At 38.6% G+C, this 26471-nt stretch overlaps 1 protein-coding gene across 1 annotated transcript; it reads left to right on the top strand.

Moving 5' to 3' along the window:
• Window positions 1-593: 593 nt before the first annotated feature.
• On the top strand, window positions 594-23585 carry LOC140241392 (uncharacterized). Its single transcript, XM_072321123.1, has 8 exons — window positions 594-752; window positions 3308-3464; window positions 7225-7344; window positions 8691-8879; window positions 10341-10513; window positions 11870-12649; window positions 13975-14058; window positions 23391-23585. The coding sequence occupies exons 1-8, from the start codon at window positions 645-647 to the stop codon at window positions 23583-23585; spliced, it is 1806 nt and encodes a 601-aa protein (XP_072177224.1). The 5' UTR covers window positions 594-644.
• The last annotated feature ends 2886 nt before the right edge of the window (window positions 23586-26471 follow it).

Below are 26471 nucleotides of genomic sequence, written 5' to 3'. Positions count from 1 at the left end.
TAATATAATTTTAGCATATGAATAAGTGCACCATTCTGGAAGGTCACAATGATAGGCAATGACAAAGCTTTGTTGAGCTAGCACTGTAGTGCCACTCTCACTATGTCATTAAAGGCTCCGCAGCTGGCCTGCTGTAACAGACAGCCAGAGACCGTAGTGTTGCCTGCATGGCCATTGTGTGTTGTTGCATGGACCAAAGTTTAGGTCTTTGTGCACATGATACACTGTTCTGTGTTGTGTTGTTTTCTTGGATTTATTTGGCATTTATCATTCCAACAAGGAATATGTGCTGCTTTTTGTGAGTTAGCCTCTTCTCAATTATAATTTTCATTAATTCTGTCAAGTTGTACATATGATGTCAATCCCCATCATTGTTCATAGTCATTCAATGTAATATTCCTGTAAAATGTTGAATCAAGTGACAAAAAAAAAAAAAACTTTGCAGGTTAGATTGTGTGCTTCCATGTAAACACTTTTAAGTTCATATAAATGAAAGTGGTTAGGCAAGTGAATGTCACAAACCCTGGATAACAGGTTTTACCAGTCAATAAACCTGCCTTTGCCTGTGCATCGTTCTCTCAGAGATCATTTATTGTAGGCTGGACTGGCTGATGCTGTGACGTGAACTGATCGACTGATACAGGATGGACCGTGAGCGCAAAAAGAGATTGCAAAGGCTAGCACCAAAGACACAGAATGTATCGCCATGCAGCCTTCTTCCCTATCTCTCCTGCCTTACGGATTCCTTTAAGGTATAGTGTCATCCTTTCTCGCTCCTTCATGTGTTATTAATTTTTCCCACAGGAATAGGATGTAACCACTAACAGGGTTTTTAAACTGGACCTGTGTGTAAATACGCTAGTGCAGCGTACCAAGTTTGTCGAAATAGGCAGTGTACTTGTGCAAAAAGATTGAAGGGAGCAAGCAATCACAAGAATGAGAAAAAAGTTTTGAGCGTTTTGGTAATTCAGTGGATCCACCCTCAAAGGATTTTTCATCTTTGATCTTTTTTTTTTTCTTTTTTTTTTTGTCCGTCTCATGTAAACTGTTTTTGCATTGCTTTGTGTATTGTTTGTGGGAGCCAGCCGTTGGCAAAGCATAGGGTACAGTAAGGTTGGGAAGGCATAGGTATGCAACACTTCACAACTTAACGCAGGCCCGCTGTGAAAGCCCCCCTAGGATCACCTTCACTAACCCTTTGTGTGCTCAAGCACTTAAGATGTTATTCTTTAACATGCTGTGCGTTTTTATTAGTATGAATTCAGTTAATTCCTCTGAAGTTGGCCTAATTGTAAGCAATGAAGTTTGCCCACTCTGGTGTAACAATGTGTTTCAGAGTCTAATGAAAAGGCCATGGTGACATGATAAAGATTACAGGGTAACCTGTTGAGGACAAGTCCCAAGTATACTTAGGCAAGTGTCTATTGGAAATGTGTGTTGTAGCAAAATCACCCCGTCCTCAATGTGTTAAAGAGACTATGTAATTTTTTTTTTTTTGTATTGTCAGTATGTTGGTTATATAAACATTTGAGCCAATGAGCGAAGAAGGCACAGTTATGGATATGCCAATTGATAAATTGATGTGGCACAGTTTTGGGGTTTAAACATGCTGGACCATTGTACATAAGTATCCAAGACAAACCAAAATTCTGCTGAAGGTTTTCTTGTGGCTTGCCTTACTTAGCTGCAACCAGTCCATACAAAACCGAGCCTAGTATACACACAAAAATCTTCGTAAAACTTTTCCTTTTTGACATGATAAAAAAAAAGAACGAAATAATTGTGCTGTTTAGATCTAGCAATGATGATAGGGTGGGTAGGGGGAATATTATTGAACCAAACAAAGTTTTGTGCTAATTATATGCACTTTAAACCAGTGGAAGAGTTGTTAGATGATGACATCACCCTCTCAGCTCATTTGCATACTTGGCTCTTACCAATGTCAATATTCTGTTAAAGAGATCACATAGTTTTGGTTAAGACCTAACTTCAGGTTTCTACTATTTTTTGGTGAGATATGAAAAAGCATGTAATTCCAAGAGGGATTCAATGTTTGTTTGATGAAAAGCTGTTTTGAAATGGTTGAGATATTCAAAACAGAGCACTCCTAATAAAAGGTGGGACCCATTTTTCATTTATGAAGATCACTTTGTTTTACCTTGTTTTTGGATGTCTCGGCTATTCCAGAATAAATTTTCATCTAATGAATTCTAAATTTCTTTGAGAATGGTATACTCTGTATTATTTCATTAGTGGTTTCTTGGTATCACAAGTTTTTTTCTTCTTCACATTTTGTGTATTTAGCAACACTTAACATCGATTGTACGAATTCAAACTTACAGTGGTTGTTTCTATCCCCAACTCACATTTTAGAACTATTTTAGAGCACTAATGCTGGGTTTTTGTTTCACCTGCAAAATGGCAAATTGTGCCTTTAAGCTGAACATGAATATGGTGTGAGGCAACATAAAAATTCCCATGCGACATGTTCGGACCTTGGACTCTCCTCCCTACACCGAGGGGGATTCTTAGTAATAAAGCGTTTGATGAGTCATGTGATATTTCATAATACAAAGTAAAATTCCCAATGACTTGCACCAGAGAACAGGAGGGGAAAAAAGAGAAGTATGATGCTCATGAATATATTATTACTTAGTGCAGGTATTCAAGGGGAGAATGAAAAACACATTGGAAAAAAAAAAAAAAAGATGAAAGAGGGAGACTGGAAGAGGAGTGTTTATACTCAATGTACAGTATTTTTATTTACATGCAAAATGAAGAGTAAATTTCTCAGTCTCTCCTCTAGCATGCTGGTTGTGCTCGATACAATGTCATACACCAGCAAATTATGTATTCCGAAATACAGTAAATTGATTTCATGAGAAGTAATCAGTTCATGGGTTTTACATAAATAAAGCCCTTGTGGAGTACAGTATGTGTGTCGTGTATTGTTCTACAAGCAATCTTGATGTAATGCATTGTCAGCTTGTTGCATCAGGGAAGCATGAAATATTTAGTAGTCGCAAGATGGATCAAAACAACTTGTGTGAATACAGTGACATTTCAGCTCTAACATGATAAATCATTGTACATTTCATGTACATCTGAAGTGAACAGATAGATGTTGCATTTTTTTTTTTTTTTTTTGTAATCCTATGTAGAGACCAGAATTCGGTTCAGGAGCGGGAGGAGAACCCCAGCATGTTCACTATAGTATAAAGGATCAGTTTGTTCGCCTTCATTGAATTGTTTTCAGTGTGCATGTGCATGATGTCTTAGTAGATCGTGTGTGTTGTGCACTTTATAGGAGAGAGTCCGGAGCAAGGACACAAATGAAGGTCCCACAGCAGCAGCCTGGCTACTGTTTGAACAGATCTGGAAGAGAGACAATTGGTATGAACAGCTTTTGATTGCACTTCGAGAAGAAGGTCACTGTTCACTTGCTGACGAACTGGAAGGACCAGGTACGTACAAATGTAACGTTGTTGGGGTGACAAAACCTTGTATCTCAAATACATTGTATGTCGAAACGTTCAGGATAGCAAAAAAACATAGCTGCCAAAGCACTATCACAAATGGGATCATTTCTTTTGACGTACGATGGTAGCTTCATTTTACGAAAAGACAGGATTTGGACAGGACAACACTTGACTGATTATCTGATGTTTAATCAAAAAAGTGATTTTCACCAAAATTTGCAATACAGGTTTTGTCAACCCACTGACCATTGATGATAAGTGATTCCTGTAATTGTCATTTTGTTGTTGTCAAAGAATGTGGTCTAATTACATATACATGAGAATTCAATCACTTCATGACTGATTGTCATGTTTTATCCTCATTCCTCAATTTGTGTGACCTTGAATCACAGAAACCACAAGATGTCATGTTGGTAAAATTGTCTTTTTGCCTGAAATACATCTTTAGGTCATTCTGATCATGGATATTTTCTGAAACCGTACTTGTACATCTGAAGTTTGGAAGCCTGAACCTAAAGGACAAATGCAGTGCAAATACATGGTGACTATGTTGATTTATAATGCCATGATCATTGTTTATGAGGCCCAAAGAATATCTAAATATGTGCCTTATATCTTACAATAATTGTTAATCAGACAAATGCAATTGTTGTTGGAGCAAATGTTGTGTCACATACCCACCAGCATTTAAACACCTCGGAAATGGACCCTAATAAGTGAAGTTCAAATTTGCACCCAAACATTTCATCATGCCTGTGAAACAAATGCTAAATGGTGTCAACAGGGGTTTCACAGACCATAACTGGCAAATTTTCGTACATATCACGTAGTACAGAGACTCCAACTCTCCCGCTTTCGACGGGAGATCGCCCGCCGAAAGCCCATATTTGCAAAATCTCCCGTTCTCCTGCTTGAGATTTGATTTCTCCTGCCCTGGCTCTGTGTCTCCTGTTGGAAAGGATTTCTTACTTATTGCCATATCGTATGTTGAAAAATAAGCCTTAGAAAGCACAAGAGAGCATCTAGAACCTTAGACTGGACCCCGGCCGCAAGGAATTTCGCGCTTCGCGCACATCAACTTGGAGTCTCCCATTTGCTAGGGGTTTCAGGCGGGAGAATCTCCAGATCAGAAGGTGCTTGGGGTTGGAGTCTCTGAGTAGTACAATACCCAGAATAGTGTTTTGAATGCTGGTAAACGTTTCTGACATGAGTTTGAAAATAACAGCAAAACAATGGTTTGTTGAAATGTAACAAGGAGTTCAGTTAAATTGATGTCAGACAGTGGCAGATCCAGGGGGGACAGCACCGGACGCACGCCCCCCTTTATTTTTTGTTGAAACAAAAGAAATAAAAGGAAAAAATGGGAGGAGGGGTTCGTGCGTCCTCCCCCTTTAGTTTTGTAAACGCGCCCCCTCTTTACGGAATTCCTAGATCCGCCCCTGTGTCAGATGTAATTGTATCTCATCCATTAAGCTAACATGTAGTTGTGAATGTTGAACATTTATTTTGTGGAATAGGCCCCCCAAGTGGCCATTGAGAGAGATTAAAACAAGACAACCTGTAAAGAAAACCTTAACGGTGCTATGTTCCTAGAACAGACCCTTTTTGACATTTTTTATGCCTCCGCCAACAAAGTGGCCGGAGGCATTATGTTTTCGGGTCGTCCGTCCGTCCGTCCGGTTTTGTTTTTGTCGATATCTCAAGAACCGTGTGGTGGTTTTACATCAAACATGGTATGAGGGTATATCCTGGGGGGATAATACTTTGTTTGGATTTAGGGTCACGGGGTCAAAAGTCAAAGGTCACAGGTTATTTTGTGAAAAAAAGGTTAAAATTTCATGTTTTTCTCCATATCTCGCAAATGGTTCAAGGTATCTTCATGCATGTACCGATGGGCAGTGATTATCTAGGGAAGTTGGGCGTCATGGGTCAAAGGTCAGGGGTCAAAGGTCAAGGTCAACTCCTCAAAATATCACTACTTTCCTTATATTTATGCAATGCCTGAAGGATCTTTTTTTTTTTTTTAACTTGATGTATGCATGTATTACCCAATATAAATTCTGTGGGAAGTTTCTTGCCAAAAGGTCAAAGGTCAAGTGAAAGTGCTAAATTGCACTTCCTGATGTATGCATGTATTACCCAATATAAATTCTGTGGGAAGTTTCTTGCCAAAAGGTCAAAGGTCAAGTGAAAGTGCTAAATTGCACTTTTTCCTCCATATCTCGAAAGTAACTCAAGGTGTCATCATGAAACTTACATATTTATGCATGTTCTACCTAACAGTGATTCTCTTTGGAACTGTGAGGTCAAAGGTCAAAGGCCAGGTTTAGATAATACTATTTTACCATTTGATACTGAAATTATACTTTTTCTCAATACCTTGAAATTACTCAATGCATAAACTTATAAAAGGGTCAAAAGTCAAGTAAAAATCATCAGTTCCCCAAATACCTGCACTCTGACGTTTTAATCATTCATCCAATTGAACCTAGTTCTAGGAAAGTGAACGTTCAGCACATTTGTGGCAAACCTGTCATTTTGATATTTTGCCAGTTGTGTGAAACTGTCATCACACATTGTCAAGACATTGTACTATAGACCTATTAGGAGAACCATGCATTATGGTGGAGGCACACCAGTCGCCATAGCGACATTTCTAGTTTTTTTTACATAGATGCATATCATGTCATATGGAGAAAGGTCCCCCACACTTAGAATGTTGATTTCTAGCTGAATGTACTCTTGTGAATAAGATTAAAGTCTGTGGTAATGCACAGTGGCAATAATCACTGGAGCTTTATGAGCCACTCATTGTCATCGCGGCATGCTTATGCTATGTTTACACATGTTCCCTGCGGCCATGGCAGCTTCGTTTGCACAAAATGAAGTGCACCATGGTGAGGTGGAATATTTTCTTGTTTTCCCTTTTTCCCCCTTTTTCCCCTTTCACTCCATATTCTAGTCTTGTTTGGTCCAGTCCTCGCTCCAGTGAACAGTGACACAGCATTTGCTCCTGTGACATGTAGCTACTGTAAAAGGGGTTTCTTTCGCGATGGTTTTATTTTCGCGCTTTTCACGCTTTGAGGTTGAACCGCGAATTTAACATCACGTGAAAATGTTTTGAAAAGTCGCGTGAAATTAACCACGCAAGGAAATGTTCTGAACTCGCCGCTTGTTACAACGCTATTGCTTACATGCACACAAGAAGATTCTCCGCATTGAGTGTATTGATGGTCAATACACACACAGCGATACCGCGCAATGTACGTACAAGCATGTTATAAAGTACTCTAGAGACAGGATTTCAGGTAAGCCTGCATTTAATTTTGATTTCTATTTGATAAATAAAAGAATAATTGGTTTATAGTTTGGGTTTTCATGTACAAAATAAACCAGTTTTTGCCGACTGTGAATTCAAAGATTTTACCGACCGCGAATTTAAACACACGTGAAAAAGTCGGCACTGATGGAAACCGCGAAAGTATCTGTACGTGAAAGAAACCACTTTTACAGTATATCAGATGCCGTTCTCGAGGCATCTGATCAGGCTATAGTACACATATTTCCTGTGGCGTCCCACTAGGGATCGCCTCCAGCCATGTTTTTCCATTCCATCCCCCCCTCATTGTCTCATGTCCATCCCATTTTGTCGACGGTGGTGTGAACCATGATTTTCGTGGCTGCGGAAAACTCGGTATAAATGTAACATTAACGAGCTTGGACATTGTCATCTTTTATTCCACAGAGAAGCAATCCAGTTCATATGAGATGAGCCCACCATCCCACAGCCAGCAGAGCAGACATGGGGTGGGTTTCAGCCCGCCACCAGGCCAGGGTGCTGTGGAAACCAGTAGAGCCGAGCAGCGTATGTTTGTCACTTTGTTTGTTTGTTTGTTTGTCTTTATAGGGGATGTTTAACGATGACTTTCTTCCTTCTGTTCTGGAATAGTCTCTTATTCATTAAGGGGATAACTTCAATCTCATGCTCAAAATACATCCATACTCATGCTTATCATGAGGAATTTGATCTCTAATTCTTAAACAATTATATTGAAGTCACCATTCAACAACAGATGCATCTTTTCATCAGATGATATGTACATGTAAGGGGAAATCGCATCAAAGCTCATGAATATATGTTGTGGTAGCTTTGTGCCGATTGGATGATTTTCATGGACCAGTATTTGGTTAGAATATTCTTTATGAAGGTGTCAAGGGCTCGCAGGGCAAATGCCTCGGTTCACTCGCCAGATATCAATATCGAATCTACAGACTCCAACAGGGCCAGGGCTGTCGACAAGAGGCTAATGTGAGCCGAATGGCTCTAAATTTCAAAGCCAAGTTTTCTCAAAGTTGCATATATCAAGTGGTCTGCTTTCATAACTGTTTTGGGGGTACAGTTTTTGGAAAGATAGTGGAACAGATCATACTTGAAAGCATAGAGTCTGGAGAATTTCAAAAGGACAGAAAGCTGGGGATGCATGTTCGCTGACTTCAATTACACTTTTGGTGGGCCCGCATATCTAAAACATCAGCAACAATTTTTGATAGACTACATCATATAATGGTGATATGGGCCTCAATCAAATGGTTGATAAGAGTTATCACATGACCAGTCTTTGACTTGCTTAATGTCCAATAAATGCACTTCTAACTAGGCATTAGTATACCAATGATTGGTACTAGCAACCACTCAGCTGCATTCAGCTGCATTGCCTATGGATCATAAATACGTTGCTGTTGTGTGTGTGTGCAGTTCAGTTAGCATAGAGCTAGTGCTTGCCTGCATGGGAATCTCTTGAAAGTGGCTGCCACAGAATTTAAATCGTGCTACCATCATATAAAACAAATAGTGCTCTATCATTTGGTCATTTGTTAGAAAACCTGTCCACCCTTTGTAATTTTTGAACAGTCCAAGCACACTTCGCCTTGCCCTGTGTATTTCAGACTGTTCAAAAGTTACTATCAGGGGGGCATTTCATGAAGGAACTTGTCGGATAAAATATCTGACAAGTCAATTATATCCAACAAGTTTTGAGAAATTCTTTAGTCTGATTGGCTGATTTCTCTGAACTTGTCGGATATAATTGACTTGTCGGACATTTTATCCGACAAGTTCCTTCATGAAACGCCCCCCAGGTTGATGATTCTTTCAGAATGCCCTGTGTATGTACGTTATTTGTATATTTACGCATTCTTGTTCCATCGCAGAGAACAGCCAGCTGACTGCAGCCCAACAACCAATCCTGGAGCCTGAGGCCAAAATTTCCCCTACTCCTAATGCCGATAGCAGCACCAGCAATGATGCCCCTGGCACCCCCTCTCTGTGCAGTCCCGCTCACAGTGATATGTCGGCCCCTGCCCGTCAGCCTGGAGATGGTGGAACCAACTTCCAGAATGGTGGGCGTGGCGGGGGGGGGGGGGGGGGGTATATATGTTAGTCTGTGTGTCTGATGTTTAGAAACAGCTTGAAGTGTTGAAGAAATCTCTTGAGGTTTTCAACTTGTTCCAAATCTGAAAGTATTTTGTAGGCACTGGTGTGTTTTCATGAAATTTACTAAATGTATTGCAGTCTCCATGCTAGGTCAACTGCATTAATATTTGCATATGAATTTTGCAATGTCATCTAAAATGGTGTGTTGGATTAAACTTTCTTTAGATTTGCAAACTTTGCTTTGCTTTCAGGTTGTCTGTCTGTCCTTGCACAATTGTGACAAACATGTCATTTCAATTTTCTGCCAATAATGTGAAAGTGTCATCTCACATTGTCAAGATGTACAACTGTATTCTAGACCTGTCGGGAGAACCATGTATTGCTTTTCAGTAGTCTTTCATCCAGTCACCAACTTTGGCTATTAAGAAATCTATAACACATTAGATCATTTATTTATATTTGTACATTTGGTTGTTCTGATTGTGTATGTCAGTATAGTTTTGGTTGACATGGGGCTTCAGGTTTCGACATGTGAGATTATGAGAAGTCAATTGTGAAATATGAAAGAGCGTACAATTCTCAGAGAAATTCAATGTTTATTTGATGAACATCGGCTTTGAAATATCTGAGATACACAAAATTCAAGAACACACAAAAACAGTTTTTTTACTTTGTTTTGGATATCTCTGCCAAAACCGATTTTCATCAAATAAACTTTGAATTCTTCTATAAAGAATTGTATGCTCTTTTGATTTGTATTTTATAAGTGATTCCTATCATATTGCAAAAAGTTAAAATCTGATTTCTCCCATCTCAACCAGAACTACAGTATACCATCCATTTAAAGGACAAGTTCACCTTCATAGACATTTGGGTTGAGTAAATGCAGCAATATTAGTAGAACACATCAGTGAGAGTATGAGCAAAGTCGGACAGTCTGTTACAAAGTTATGAATTTTTTAAGTTTCTGCTCAGTCACGGCTGGATAAAAAGACTACTATAGCTTGTGATGTCACATGAGTACAACCATATAAAGATTTTCTACATATTACCATTTTTCTCGTATAACAAAAGAACGCTCGACTTCTCTCTTTCAGAAGGCAGGGGGAATGATATTACCGTTAACATACGTCAGTAGTAAGTTGAAGAAATGTGCACTTTATTCAAAAAGTAAAGTTTTGTGAAATTCTCTTTTTATTTTCCTTACATAGTTGTACGCATGTGACATCATACACTGTAGTAGTCTTCTCTTCCAGCATTGACTGTGCAGATACTTAAAATATTTGTAACTTTTGAGCGGATTGTCCAATTTTCCTGAAACTTTCACTGATGTGTTCTACTAATATTGCTGCATTCTCTCAATCCTTACATATATGAAGGTGGACTTGTTCTTTAATATTTCATCATTCCTCTTTTTGTGCCTACAGGCAGCCAAAATGTACCCCCCGACCAAAATGTACCATCCAGCCAAAATGTACCATCCAGCCCAAATGTACCCTTCAGCCAAAATGTACCATCTAGCCCAAATATATCATCTAGCCCAAATGTACCCTGCAGCCAAGATGTAATACCTGGCCAAAGATCAGCACAGGTCCATGAGGTAGGTGATACACTGAGAATTAGTTTTTTTAGCTTGACCATGATTCTTTCTCCCTGTTTAAGAAAAAAAAAAAAATCAGTCATAGTCATATCAAAGTGGGAACATTTCACTATTTACTCATTAACCTTAAATGTAATACCTGGCAAAAAATCAACACACTTCCCTAAGGTAGGTGATACACTGAGAATTTGTTTTTTTTTTAGCTTGACCATGATTCTTTCACCCTGTTTAAGAAAAAAAAAAAAAGTCACATTCATATCAAAGTGGGAATATTTCACTGTGTACTCATTGACCTTTTATCCTGTTGAGGACGGACTGATTTTGCTACAACATGCATTTCCCGTAGACACAGCCCAAGTATACTCAGGACTTGTCCTCAATGGGTTAAAATCCATTCCCTCGCAAATATGAAAGACATGTGACCATTGCATAGAAAGTATGATGAACTTTCCCACATAAGCCCTTTTTACACTTGTGTTTCTTACCCCGGACTTTCTCTGACCCAGGACTATCGTTAGTCCCGTACCAATTTTTCAGCTTTTTACACTGGACAATTAGTCCCGTACTATCTCTTGTCCGGGGCTAAGGGGAAAACTGACCTTTTTACACTCGTATTTCTTAGTCCGGTACTTTCCAAACCACATGAATATTCATGATTACGCTGTGTACTGTACACGTACACGCACGCACCGGCAGCACTTGATTACCTCGTTTCTGATTGGTCAGTGAGGGTCGGACTTGGTCTCCGTCGCTTAGCCCAGGATTATTTTTTCGTTCTGTTTACACTCACTTGCTTGGCACTGCAATTGCAGTGCTAGCACCGCAATTATGGTGCTAACTCTTCTATTTTGCAGGGCCAGATCGGTAGGGCTAGCCCACTTTGGCAAAAAGCCCACTTTGGCAAAAACGAGTGTAAACAGAAAGTGGGCTGAGGATAGTCCCGTACCAACGGTGGGGCTAAGGCCCCCCCTTAGCCCCACCGTTGGTACGGGACTAAGCAAAAATTTACAAGTGTAAAAAGCCCTATAGAGCCAATTGAGTTGGCTCAAAATGAACTTGAATTACAAGTCACATATTAATACAGAATGAATAATATATTGAATGTTTTTAAAAATTGTTCGTATATACAAGAATATTCAATACACGACAATTGGCCAGTTGGAATTAAGAATATTAGCGCCACTGGTATTCTTTGAAGGTTTCCATAGTGGTGGAACGTGTGTTTGTTGGTGGTTTCATGGTACCCCATGTACCATTCTTTCTTTGTTGCATGCTTTACATGAGATGCTCTTCATGCATGACAGGCAGTCTCCTTTGCTGTAAATGTAACTCAATTTATTTCTCTGCTGTCATCAGAATCTACCGCCGGGAGCTGTCATGACAGAATCACCCAGAACTGTCCAGAGATCAGTTTCTGAACCACAGGGCGGCAATGTTGCAGGTGGACACCACAACCCCATCTCACCCTTGGATACCCCGCAAGCAGGTCCATCAAGTCTGGACGCAGGCAAGTCTTCCCAAGTTGCTACACAGATGCACAATTCAGCACCTGCAGCATATGATCCAACCCCCGCAGTGGCTGCAACAAAGGTCAACGCATTGGCACCTCCTGCTGCAGAGATGGTAGACACCTTAAAACCCGATGTGGTCCCAGGTGCATGTATAAATAATGTACTGTCAAACCATCACATAGCGCCCAAATATCAGACACTTGCAAACAATTTGGGAAATGGATCTGGATCGGAAACTTCTCCACATAACTCACAACACGGAGGCGACGTGGCTGAATCCCGCCAGAGTTCTTCACGTACAGATGGTACCTATTCAAACGGTGACATCCAGAACATCTTGAACATACCTAACGACCCACAGGCCAGTAGAGAAAAGAACAACGAGACAACCGCAAACTTGGATGAAGATTGTGAGACTCCAAAAACATCCAACATTTTTAAACATATTGACTCCGGCGAGGAGACAGTCAGAGCAGCAGGAGGTCTGAATAGGAATACAAGAGAAAATGAGTCATTGCTTGGGCCGCAGCCTCTCAATAGTATAGATACTAGTACTGTACCATATGATGAAAATTTAGGAAGTGAGGATCTCTTGTTTAGTTCTGATGGAGGAAGTGAATCCAAGGTAATTGGTGATTGAAACTATTGTAATATACAAATTTGTTTAATATCTCTCTTTTACATATACTAGCAGCACCCGTGGAAATCCACGGGTCTGAGGGGTTTTATTTTTTTCATATGTGACCCGCTACAACAAAATGATCCTAAAGTCGGGCGAGGTCGATTATTTGAAAACTGCATGATGTAATTCCCTAATCTTTCTGCTTTAGATTGATATATAACACATTTTATAAAAATAATCGGCTGCGGAGATATCGATGTTTAAAAGAGAGCATGTCGAGACGTCTGGAAAATCACTGTTTCGAGAAAAGCGCCCTAAAAGTCTTCCTTTCGACGCAATCGCGATCAAGGGACACGCCAGTCAGCTTTCACCTCTGGACAATAGAAGGTAAGCCCTAGCAACCCCCAAAGAGTTCATTCAAGCACATCAGCGTCGGCAGTCTCCTCACCAACCAATCAGTGACCAGGATGTGAGAAGCGGCTGAGCATAGCGCACCCCGCCCGCACGCACCAATTGACTGGGCAGTGTGCGAGCTTCACGCTTCGGTTAGCAGCAAGCAGCAAACTGACCAATGAGATCACTCTGGTCGTTGTTAGGGGCGGAACTTATCTGTGGCGCTCAATCCAAATTTTCGAACCAGTTTCTGCTTCGTTGAAACGCCAAAAAACATGGCTCAGAAAAACGCTATTTTGGGGTCTTTCCTTTGATCATTTTGCTTCAAAATTTCGACAGATGATAGAAGACATGTTAGACTCCAATAATATATCAAAATCAGAAAATCGTAAGTTTTGACGAATTTTAATGCTCTGACTTCAAACTCGATTTTCACGGCTTCGACCGTGCGCGACTTTAGGACCTTTTTGTTGTAGCGGGTCACATATATACGATTTTGCATATTTTATTAGAGAAATAAAAAGAAAAGTTTTCTCATTCTTTCGTTAATTGTGCTCTCTTCTACCCATGACCACCCTTCCCAGAAATTTAATATTACATTTGTAGTACATGCCCGGTGATCCGGTCCATTGGTTGGGATCGTTCCCGGCACTTGCCTTTATTATAGAACTTGAGTTTTGACCTGTTGAAGTCCAACAGTTGTCTTGTTGTCCCTCACCCCCCCCCCCCCCCCCACACACACACACACACACACACACACACACACACATTTCCATCCCCGCAGACCAAAAAACAAAAACAAACATTCAGGCAAAAATTACGCTTACTGAGATTATCCGAAAGTTCTGCCCACAGATTCTTCCTGTCGAAACGGGGAGATACTTTTGACACTATGACTTTGATATTAATCACCCCCTGCTCTTGCATCCTTGCAGGCACCCAAGGGAATCCACGGCTGGTCTCAAGGCCTCGCATTTTTAGGTAATCTGCAGCATCTCTGCAGATCACCTCTTGATTTCGTCAGAATCTTCTTTATTTATTTATTTATTTATTTATTTATCTATTTATTTATTTCCTACCTAAATTTGTGCAGATATTATCTCAAATTGTCATTCCTTGATCATCATCAAATTTCTACCATAGTTTTGTCCTTGTCAGGAATAGGTATCCCACCCTTGACCATGTGATCAGTCAGCCGTGACGTCTGCTAGCCGCCATTTTGTATAATCACATTTTTATCAATATCTTCATAACCAAATATCACAAAAACCACCAAATTTAGTACACATTAACTTCAGGTCATGCCTTAACATATGCGCATTTTTTGCTATTTTTAGCGCGTCGTTAAGCGAGCATATGTGCGCGTCAAAATTTTAAAATGCTCAAAATCACCAACTGAGACAAGGAGAGTACGATTCAAGTAATTTTGAGCACTTTTGTTTTGTGCGCGTACAGCGCGTAAGGAATGTAGAAACGCCGTTTTTCTTACATTTTTGGATTCCTGATACACTTCTTAACAAATTGCAACAATTTTCAACTTTTTCGGAGTTACCATAATGTCACACGCCCGCGCGTGCATCTATGGAGAATAACACACAAAACATGCCTGTCTTAAAACCACCATAGCTCCTGAAAATATGGATACCTCCAAATTTTATTGCATATTTGGAAAGCCTATGAGTTGTAGATATGAACACATGCATTTTTTGCGGCGATCGGACATTGTGATGTCATCATATAGTCCTTTAAACTAAAAAAACTGATTTTTGAAAAATGATGTCACAAATTTTGAATTTATTTGTGCGTATCTTGCTTATTGATGGTCGATTCTCTCCAAAATGTAGGAATGGTGTAGCTTAAACTATTCTCTTTCGATTTCCCCCATGTCAGATTTTCGATTAGAGGACGTCTTCATGGTCAAAATTTTGATTAAAGGCCAAGTGTCAAAATCTGCACTATTTGCGTGTATAGTCTATGGAAGGTGATTCTGCATTGCAGTGTTCTTTGCGCATTTTTGCTCCATTTTGTCTCAAATTTGGGTATGTTGTAGCTGAGACTTTGGGCTTTGTAGCGTTTTGCCTTCGTTTTTTTATTAGATATTGGGGTCATGCCGAAACATTCAATTGAAAATCAAAATTGCAAATGAACCATGACACAGTTTGAGCTTCACATGTGAACCCATTCGATACTGAATTCTGAAATTCCCTTAGACTAAATACACAGGCCACCAGGTTCCCTTATGGAACGGGTTAAGTCTGTAGGGATATTTTTGGTCTTGTGGTAAGTCACTCTGCCTGCTAATCTAAGGGACCTGGGTTCGAATCCCGCTCTTGACGGTCAAATTTTTTTTCTTTGCTTTATTTTTTATGCCTCCACCACGAAGTGGTGCCGGAGGCACTATGTTTTCGGGTTGTCCGTCCGTCCTTCCGTCCTTCCGTCCGTAATGAATTTTGTGGACAGCGTAACTAAAGAAAATTTTGAGGTATCCTAATGAAACTTAGCATGTATGTGTATTAGGGCATGAAGTTGTGCCTATCAACTTTTGGGTGAACATGCTCAAGGTCAAAGGTCAATGTCAAATACATAAAATTTCACTATTTCCACCATACTGTATATGCTATAATTTTCGCGTACATAAATTTTCGCGAATTGCCGCTGTCACACATTTTCGCGAGTGTTTAAATTCGCGATTGGGGGACCAGAGAAAATATGAAGTGTCAAAGAAAGTGTGAATTTTCAACTTACTAGCAAATAAGAATGATACTGGTTATACACTGCAAGAAAAAAACTTACAAAACTCTGCGAACTAGTAAGTTAAAATTCAACATTTTTGAAGTGGTTAAGTTCATCGCGCTAGATTTCTGACGAGTGGTCCCCTTGCGATAATGGATTGGCTCTCTACAGTATTCGTAAGTAGACGTGGACATGCGTAAACAAGCTTATAGCCAGTATGGTCTGTTCGGTAAGCCGTGACATGGTATACTAGTACTGAAATGTTTGTATCATCAAGGCAAGGGATTCATTTTGGAAGGTAATATTTTCGCGTGTTGTTAATTTCGCGAATAGCTCCCGACTCGCGAAATTCGCGAAGATAAACCCCCCGCGAAATATGTAGCGTATACAGTATCTATGCAACACCTGAAAATATTTTCTTGAAACTTAGTGTATACATGTATTATCCAATTAAGATTCTCTGGAGAAAGTTTGGGGTCATGAGGTCAAAGGTCAAAAGGTCAAGTAAAAATAGTAAAACTTCACTTTTTTCTCTGTACCTTGGAAATTGTTTAAGGTATCTTCATGGAACGTAGTATATATACATGTACTGACTGGCAGTGATTATCTAGACAATTTAGGGTTCATGGGGTCAAAGATCAGGGGTCAAAGGTCAAGGGCAACACTTCAAAATTTTACCATTTCCCTCATGTTTATGCAATGCCAGCAGGGTTATTTTTTTTACACTTGGTGTATGCATGTATAATCTGATAGAGATTCTCTGAAAAGTTTTTTTTTTCTTTTTTTTTTTTTGCCTCAAAGGTCAAAAGGTCAAAGAACAAGTGAAAGTGCTGAACTAACTTTTTCCTCCATATCTCGGAAGTGGCTTAAGTTATCTTGAAATTTACTACATATTTATGCATGTTCTGCCTGACAGTGATTATCTTATGAATTTTAGGGTCAAAGGCCAGATGAAAATGGTAACAATTTACTATTCAATACAGAAATTGCACTTTTTCTCCATACCTTGAAAATTACTCAGTGCATAAAGGTATGAATGGGTCAAAGTCAAGTTTAAGTCCTTAAATCCCCAAATACATGCTCTCCTATTCATCCAATTAAACCTAGGTCACGGAAGGTGAACATTCAACACATTTGTGACAAACTTGTCATTTTGATATTTTGCCAAATTTGTGAAAATATAATCACACATTGTGCACATGTACTATGGTGTATTAGGAGAATCATGCATTATGGCGGAGGCAAACCAGTCGCCATAGCGACATTTCTAGTTTTTCTTTATTTTGTGCATCTGGTTGACATTTCATGCCACTTTTTACTTTCAAATTTCACTTCTTTGCCGTTACTTTCGCCAATTCTCTCAAATTTATTATTCATTACAATGTACTTTAAAAAATGAATAAATAATTTCTAAAAAATACAAATCATGCCCGATTACTTTCAAACTTGATGAGTGACATTCTAATTACGAACTCCACGCCTACATTAGTCTCATCTCCAGACTTAACGTGGCTAATGAATTACTATAGTGGTTATTTAGTGTACAAAGTCTATTCAAAAATTAAATCATTAAGAAATGAAATTAAATATTTCACAATTTATTTGATCTTTGAGTTCTAAAATATGCAAAAGGAAAACAGATTTTATTTTGTGCATGATGGTCCTGTCAGCTTGCAGATTCTTGTTGCAGTTAGTCTATGGGGATATTTTTGGTCTAGTGGTAAGTCATCTGCCTGCTAATCAGTTTACATCAGGCTGACATTTAATTGTATCCCCTGAACAGAGTTCAGAGGATACTATGGATTTGGCCTCGTTCCACCGCGTCCGCGTCCGCCGCAGAGATTTTCTTGTGAGCGCTCTACTGGCTGCAGTTCTTTGATCATCTTCAAATTTGGCATGAAGATGTATTATGGTAAGACGAAGAAGCCTATTGTTTTTGGTGATGGCGCCCTTGCTCGTTCCGTCTTCATACCTGAAAAGGTAAACTTAACAGGGTCTGCTTGTGTGTGCGACGCTGACCTTGTTTCTTGACCAATTTTTTTTTTTTTTTTTTTCAAATTTGGTATGTAAATGTATCATAGTCTAATCTGTAGACCTATACCTACTGATAATGCTGCCCTCACTGTTCCACCTTTTACAGGGTCAAAGGTTACCCTGATCATGTCAAAATTTGCAGAAGTGCTTATTTATGCAATAACTTGATTGCTACTCAATGGATTTTATTCAGACTTGCCAAGGAGATGTATGGGTGGTCAATCTACATGAAGGACACAACAGTTTGTGGTGACAGCGCCCTCAGTGTTCCGACTTGGATGGCAGTGCACATTCTTGTGTGTGCTGTATACATGTATCAGCCACATTTCTTATCAGATTTTCTTCAAATTTGGCAAAAAAAAAAAAATGCATTATAGTGAAATAAAGATGGCTATATTGTTTTTTGGTTGTGGCACCTTTGCTTGTTCTGTCTTATTCCAGCCAGAAAAGTAATCCAGATGGGGTATGGAATGGGTTCGGGGGATACATGTGCTCAATTGCTAGTGCTCTAGTTTACATTTAAGTTTCAAATTTTGCTTATTTTTTGTCTTTTTGTCGATTCTCTTACAGTTATGATTTATCACTTAAAAAATCAATCAAAAAATTTCTCCTAAATACAAATCATACTCGATTGCTTTCAAACTTGATGTGTGGCATTCTCTTGACAAGCTCATCTCCAGACTTGTGGCTTATGAATGACTATAGTGGACATTCTATGCACAAAGTCTTTGCAAACCAAAATAAATTTGTAAAGAAATAAAATTAAAAGGTCAAATTTTCTTTTACATTGAAACTCTAGCATATGTGAAATGAAAACCATTTTTATTTTCTCTAAATAGTCTTGTCACCAGACGCTCATCTTCCATCACATCAAATTTAGAATTTGAATTCAAAACAACATTCTATTTTAAATATTCAATCAAAAATCACAAAAAATACAAAATATCCCTTATTACTTTCAAACTTGGTGTGTCATTTTCAAAGAGCTCTTCTCTCTATATTAGTCTCCTCTTCACACGTTACTTAGCTAATAAATTATTGCAGTTCCTATTTTGCGTACAAAAAACAAGTTCCACTGATAAAACTGATATGTCATAACAATTTAAGCCTAAAACAAAATTTTCATGAACATGATCTTAAGGTCAAGGTGCTGCAGATCACCCCAATTTGTCAAAGTCACGAATTCAGTTCTAGTTTTTTTTTATGCCTCCGCCACAAAGTGGTGCCGGAGGCATTATGTTTTCGGGTTGTCCGTCCGTCCGCATTCGATTACGCGATAACTTGAGTGATATTGACTGGAATTTTTATACCAAATTTGGTCCAAGTATAAAGTATGATGGGGCAATTACTTGAATAGATTTTGGGTGAAATCAGCCAAAGGCCAAAGGTCAAAGGTCAAGGTCAAATCTTGAAATTGTATTTGTTTACGCGATAACTCGAGACTAGATCGAGCAAATTTCACCAAACTTTGTCCGAGGATGATGTATTATGGGACAATTACTTGAATAGTTTTTTAGTGAATCGGACAGAGGTCAAAGGTCAAAGATCAAGGTCAAATCCTAAAATTTATCTATGTACGTGATAACTCCAAACTGGATGAAGCAGCTTTCACCAAACTTGGTCCAAGGATGATGTATGATGGGACAATTAGTTGAGTAGATTTTAGTGACATTGGCTAGAGATCAAAGGTCAAAAGGTCAAGGTCAAATGCTAAAAATTTTGCTATTTCCCCCATATCTATGCAATGCCCGAAGGTATTTTCTTGAAACTTAGTGTAGACATGTACTACTGCCTAAAGACTCTCCGGAGAGAGTTTCATGTCATAAAGTCAAAGGTCAAAAGGTCAAAAGGTCAAAGGTTAGGTTAAAATGTTACAATTTCACTTATCTCGCAAATGGTTCCATGTATTTTCATGGAACTTGGTACATACGCGTGTACTGACTGGCAGGGATTATCTAGGGAACTTAGGGGTCATTGGTCAGTAGTCATGGGGTCAAAGGTCAAGATCAACTTCTCAAAATTTTACTATTTCCCTCATATACTAGCATATGCAATGCTTGCATTATTAGTTTTAAAACTTAATATTATATACATGCATTACCTAATGGAGATTCTCTGGGAAATTTCCAGCCAGAAGGTCAGAGGTCAAAGGTTAAGGGTCAAAGGCCAGGTTTAAATGGAAAAAAAAAAGAATCTATTTTGTACTGTAATTACACTCTTTCTTCATACCTAAAGAATTACTCAATGCATAAACTTATAAAAGGGTCGGTCAGAAGTCAAATAAAAATCCTCAATTCCCCAAATATGTGTACCTGCACTCTTAGACAATTATAGCAAACCCAGTTCAAGGAAAGTGAACATTCAAGATATTTCTGACAAACCTGTCATTTCAATATTTTGCCAATTGTGTGAAACGGTCATCACACCTAGTGTAAAGACATAATTGTACTATACACCTATTGGGAGAATCATGCTTTATGGCGGAGGCATCAGTCGCCATTGGCAGAGACTCCAACTCTCCCGTTTTCGACGGGAGATAGCCCGCCGAAAACCCATTTTTGCAAAATCTCCCGTTCTCCTGCTGGAGATTTGATTTCTCCGCCCTGGCTCTGTGTCTCCCGGTGGAAAGGATTTCTTACTTACTGCTATCGTATGTTGAAAAAATAAGCCTTAGATAGCACCTGAGAACATCTAGAACCCTAGGAACTTTGCGCTTCGCACACATCAACTTGAAGCCTCCCGTTTGCTAGGGGTTTCGGGCGGGAGAATCTCCAGATCAGAAGGTGCTTGGGGTTGGAGTCTCTGCATTGGGACATTCTAGTTTCATTCATATTTCTTCTCCCGCGTTATGAGAGAAGTATAAAATATTTTCGTCTTCATTTGCTCCTTCCTTTTTGTTTTTAATCCCCAAAACTTGGTTTGATAGATCTTAGAACCATCCATTTATCTGCTTCAGACTTTACATCATGATCATCATGATCATTATTATATTATCATTCTTATTATTGTCATTATTGTTAACATTATTATGATTGTTGTTATTTGGGGAGGGGGATCATTGTCATTAGGTTTTATAAGTATTAGACACCCGTGGTAATCCACGGGTCTCAGGGCTTCATATTTTTTTCTTTAATATTTCTTCAATCACGTTATGAGAGTTATTTTCCTCTTCATTTGCTCCCTCATTTGTTTGATAGACCATAGAACCACCTGTTAATCTGCTTCACACTGTACATACAGTATTATTGTTATCATTATCATCATCATCATCATTATTATTATTATACTATCATTATAACCACCATCATTATTTGGGGGAGGGGAGATCATAGTCATTAGGTTTAATAAGTAGGTACCCGTGGGAGTCCACGGGTCTCGGGACCTCATATTTTTTTCTTGCATATTTCTTGTTTCCCACATTATGGGAGAAAGAAGAATCTTTGTCTACATTTATGCCCTCCTTTTTATTTTTATCACCCAAACTTTGATGGACCTTAGAACCACCCATTTTATTTCCACTTGTAACTTCAAAAATAGGTGGTCGGCAAAGCGAGGTTTTCCCCCCACGTCCGCACATGTCTTTATGAATATGTATGTTTACAGCAGCTATGCAGTAAACAAATGGACAACGGCGCGTGTAATCTGATATGGAAGGGCATGTTCAGCAAGGACAAAATTTAAGTGAATATTTAGCCATCCTAAACAGTCTGAGTACAATGATACGTACCCGACTTGAGAGTAAACTAAATGACGTACCTAAGCTGCATAGTATCCTGCAGTTGTGCAAAATAAATGAAATAACAGCATTCGTTGTTTTCATTTGGGCACGCCAATGGCGAACTGTACGTAAATGCCCTTGTATGACCATATGTGACCGTGCATCACAAAACGAACAAAAAAGTCGCATACACTGATTTTGTGTGAAGACTGAAAATAAGTGAAATGGGTCAACCTAGCCGATCTTGACTTTTTCACATTTTCTGAAAGAGCAACTCTTCTACATTATGCTGAAATTTGGGATCATAAAACGTGCAGGAAATCGTGTTTTTTAGCAGTTTATCTCGGAACATTTTTTGTAGAATAGTGTGATTAGGTGTGTCTTTAGAGTCCCCTTTTCATTTCTGGAAAACCCTGTACACACTCTTCACTTTCAACTCTAATAACTTTTGAAAGTATAATGCAACTGCTTTGAAAGTTGGTATTAATTATTGACAGAATGTCTTGATAAGGCATGCTCAATTTCAGTTTAATCTGATAATCCCTTCATTGTTGTTACTCCGGTGGTTTACTTGCTGATTTTTGTCCTATTCATTGCACAGCAAGCACTGCTTGGTAGAGATTTAGGGCTTGAATAGATACTTTTCTCAGTTCACACTTTTCCTGAGTGTGTGCTTTTTTCCAATATTCAAATAGATGAGGACAGTCCATTTGATTTGAGTTATACATCATTTTAAAGCTTAAAGTCTGCTCTTTTAAAATATGCTCATAACTAAAATTTCATGTCTGGCAACTCTCTGTTTGTTTTGTGTATGCAGGGTCACATATGAGAGTCCATATATCACAGATAGTGTTTTCGTGTAACCATCGTCAATACATACACAGGCGAGTACAAGAATATGCACCTGTGATGTTAAATTCAGTGCGAATGAAATAGAGACAGCAGTGTCTGTTATATCTTCAGAACCTTTAGAGGACAAGTTCACCTTCATATAATGTGGTACATGTTGATTGAGATAATGCAGCAATATTAGTTTGAGGAAAATTGCACAAATCGTCCAAAGAAGTCACTGCTGGATGAGAAGACTACTACTGTTTATGATGTCATATGCGTAGAACGATATGAGGGAAATATAAAGAGAATATCACAAAATTTCACTTTTTGGAAAAAGTACACATTCCCTCAACTTGTCACTGATGTATGTTAAAGGTATTATTATTATTTATCCCTCCTTCTGAAAGAGGCAAGTCAAGTGCTCTTTCATTGTGTGAGCAAAGTGACAATATGTTGGTTGAATTTTCTTTCAAACAGTTCTATGCATGTGACATCACAAGCTGTAGTATTCTTCTCATCCAGCGATGGTGGCATCAAAACTTCAAAAATTCATGACTTTTGAACAGATTGTCCAATTTTCCTTTAAAAAAATCACTCATGTGTTCTACTAATATGGCTACAAGCTCTCTTCAAACTGCTGGGACTTTTAAAGATATTAGTGCTTGTTGTATTTCGCAGGGACCAAAATCCCGTAATTAACAATTTTTTGTATTTAACAGTTTCATCTTTTAGAACTCATGGGACTGAATTTTTAACCAGACGTGACAGAAATCAAGGGGGGATGGGGGTTTTACTCTGTACATGGTGGTGGTACCCCCAGGGGACCCCTGGATAGGCTCCTAGAAACCAAAGTTAGGAGGGTATTGTATAAGGGGACCTGCTGCTATCCCCAAATCGTGATACTTTGAAAGTTTATTTCAGATTGACAAGTGTTGGGAAGGCAGAGTGTGATGCTCAGACGAGTGCTAGACCCAAGGGGTCTCAAGTTGTTTTCTTATATCGTAAATTTGTTTCTTGCTTTACTGTTGATAGAATCCACCGCCCAGAGAATCACCTGGATCCACCCAGAGATCGGGGTCTGAACCCGAAGGCGGCGATGGCATGGGTGCAGGAGGTGCTGGGTCTGGCCAAGAGAAGGGCCAAAAGGAAATCACGCTGTTCTCATTGCTCAGAACGTCCATGCCCAACGTCATGAACCGTATATCGGAGTACACCTTACAGAAATGATCTACCTTGGAACTTTGATCTAACATCATGGTAGGATTTGATGCGAGTTTGAGAGATACAGTGTGTATTGGCATGTTGACACTATTCAAAGAAACCCATGTTGATTAGTCATCAATCTCAGACGAGATCCAGTTTATCGCAATTGATTGACAAATTGCCCTTCATTGATGTGTGAGAACTAATCATTCAGTGTTATATCAGTAGCCATAATTAAGAAAAATGATTATGGGCATTCATATTCAGGTTGGATCAGATTGTCAGTCAGCTGTGATAGACACAATTCAAACATTCCTTGATTTTTTATGGGTCCAATTTGTCGTATGTCAATTCAGGTGCCAGCCACTGCAAACATTGTGTGTGATTTGATTCAGAAAAGGAATAAAGTGAGAGTAGATAGAAGGTAAAGAAGAAGACATGTATGAAGGCAGAGCTGGACATTGAATGGTACGCGGCAGCCCAGGGCCACCAAAAAATGTATATTGGGCCACCAATTTCTAAAAAGGTTATCTTTTGGTGTTCTGATTGGGTACTTCAGGTTTAAAATGGATTCTATGTTTCCATTCATATAGCACCACTAAATTTCTTTGTTGGGCTACAAGAAAATCAGATTTAAAGATTTTAGTGGCCCTAACCGGCAACCAGCAGAGTGAAAAAAAAAGTATTTCAAGCTCTGATGAAGGGGAAAAATGGTATATTAAAGAGATAGATTAAGTACCATACAAGATGTAGCTGAGCGCTTTCTGCGTCTTTAGAGTGGTACGGATAAGTATATTAAACAGAAAGAATTATCAGTACCAGTTAGTATCCTAGAGTCTGACTGGAAAAGTACTTAAAACATGTTTCCATTAGAGCAGAATTATAGAGAATAGTTTGGTAACTTCTCCTGAAATGACTGGTTTTTATATATTTTCTTGTTTCTTATTTTTGTTTCAATGCAGACATCTCATTTTGATGATAATAACATTCTTAGTAACTTCTTATTATTACAGTCATTTATGTCAACATTTTTAGCACCATCTTTATTTTAGCTAGTGGAAATGAAAGGAACAACAAATAACATTTCTAAAAACACAGAGGGAGGTACATCATTGTGCTCCATTTGCAAATTTGTGATTTACCAGCCTCTAGTTAGGAGCACAAGTTTTTGCAACACAGCATACCATTGGCTGAAAGCCAGAAGGGCGCTATTGTGTGAGATTTGAGCTTCAATGAAAAACAAAGCAATCAGTAAGTTTTCTTTTATTTTTTTTTAAATCACAAGTGAGAAGGTTTGTAAGCACTGAGCTATACAAAGGTTAAGTAGCACCCTTGTGTTTTAATTATCATTTTACCGAAAATAAAAATAGTTGAAAATGAACACCACAATGTAGAGGAGATCATGCTCTACAACTTGATACTAATACTTCACTACCCACAAAATTGCAATAAAGCCCTTATGGGGTTCAACCCATAATATATTCTTAGTCTGAATAGACATGTTCTAGTCATTATATTATTATGTTATATGCGGATTCAGATTTATTGACGAGTATAATATTATGTTGTGTTATCTATATTTCTTCAGCATTTGCGAAAATCCATATGATTTCAGCCTTGATGTTTAAAACATTTGTAAAAAATACAGTTATGTTTTTTATTATCTTTATATTCAAATTTTCTTGTTCTAGAACATACTGCAGATTTACTTCTTGTATGCAGTATGAATTTAATGGAATATTTTTATAACAATACTGTATATAGGTCAGAGCATACTGCTTTGTGACTGCACATCAATTATTGTAAAATGTCATTACAGTGCTCCCCCATCATAATGAACACAGTTATATTGAAATTCCGGTTACAATGAAGCAAAAATTCAGGCCACAACATTATCCGCTTTATGTTTTTGTTATTGTTTATTTGTTCGGTTATGATGAAAGTTTGGTATGATGAAAGAAATCTGCCAGTCTGGAGGACTTCTTTATAATGGGAGTCCACGTTATCACGAATATGTCATCCCAAAAACATACATTGTGGATGCTTTGTGGACAATAACACCAATGCCCTTCTCTTTCAGTGAATCACATAGTGAACACCATTGACCCTAACCCCCCCCCCCAAAAAAAAAAAGGAAGAAAAAATACAAAAATCTAATCTTTTTATTTTAATCCAACAAGTCCTTGGCAAATATTGCTGCAAAAAATGTCAGTAGGCACCTCTGAATTTTACCGCATCATGGTCAGCAGAGCCATGGGAGCCCCCCCCCCTTTTTTTTTCACCCCAGAAGTGGCACTAGAAATAGAATGAAATCTTGTTGCACAGTAAGACCTTTGTTTTTGCACTGAAGACCTTTTTTTTTTTCCTGGCCAGCTGAAGAAACCCGGAAGTGCCATCACAAGTTGTGCTGAAGACCTTTTTTTTTTGTTTTGTTTTGTTTTGTTTTTTGTCAGGTGAAGAAATGAGGAAGTGCACCACAAGCTGTTAAAAGGCCCCCTTTTTTTTTCTTTCTTTTTTTCTTTTTTTTTTTGCTTGTTAGCAAATGAACCCCAGAAGTGCCCCCCACTTTTGAAAACATTCCGCCGGTCATGTGCACATGTTACAATCTTGTTACAATCGAGACAGGGAAATTTTTGACTTCTCTGTCTGCATTTACATATTAAGTCTCTGAATTGAGAAAGTTATTCCCTCTTGATAAACCAGAACTGTTACATGTATGCATTAAGTACCGTACACCCTTGTATTGTACATATTACTTTAAGTGACAAGTCATATAGCTCTTTCTCATATTTAACATTTATCATGAACTGTGCATTCTGGGCGAATTTAAGTGAACAATAAACCAGGTTGTGGTTCCACTATGAGCATGAGCAGAAAAATGTTATTTATACCAGCAGAGCATGTTGTTTT

The sequence above is a fragment of the Diadema setosum genome, chromosome 18 (assembly GCF_964275005.1).
Source record: "Diadema setosum chromosome 18, eeDiaSeto1, whole genome shotgun sequence".
In the NCBI taxonomy this organism is placed as follows: domain Eukaryota; kingdom Metazoa; phylum Echinodermata; class Echinoidea; order Diadematoida; family Diadematidae; genus Diadema; species Diadema setosum.
This window is presented reverse-complemented; position numbering and strand designations above follow the sequence as displayed.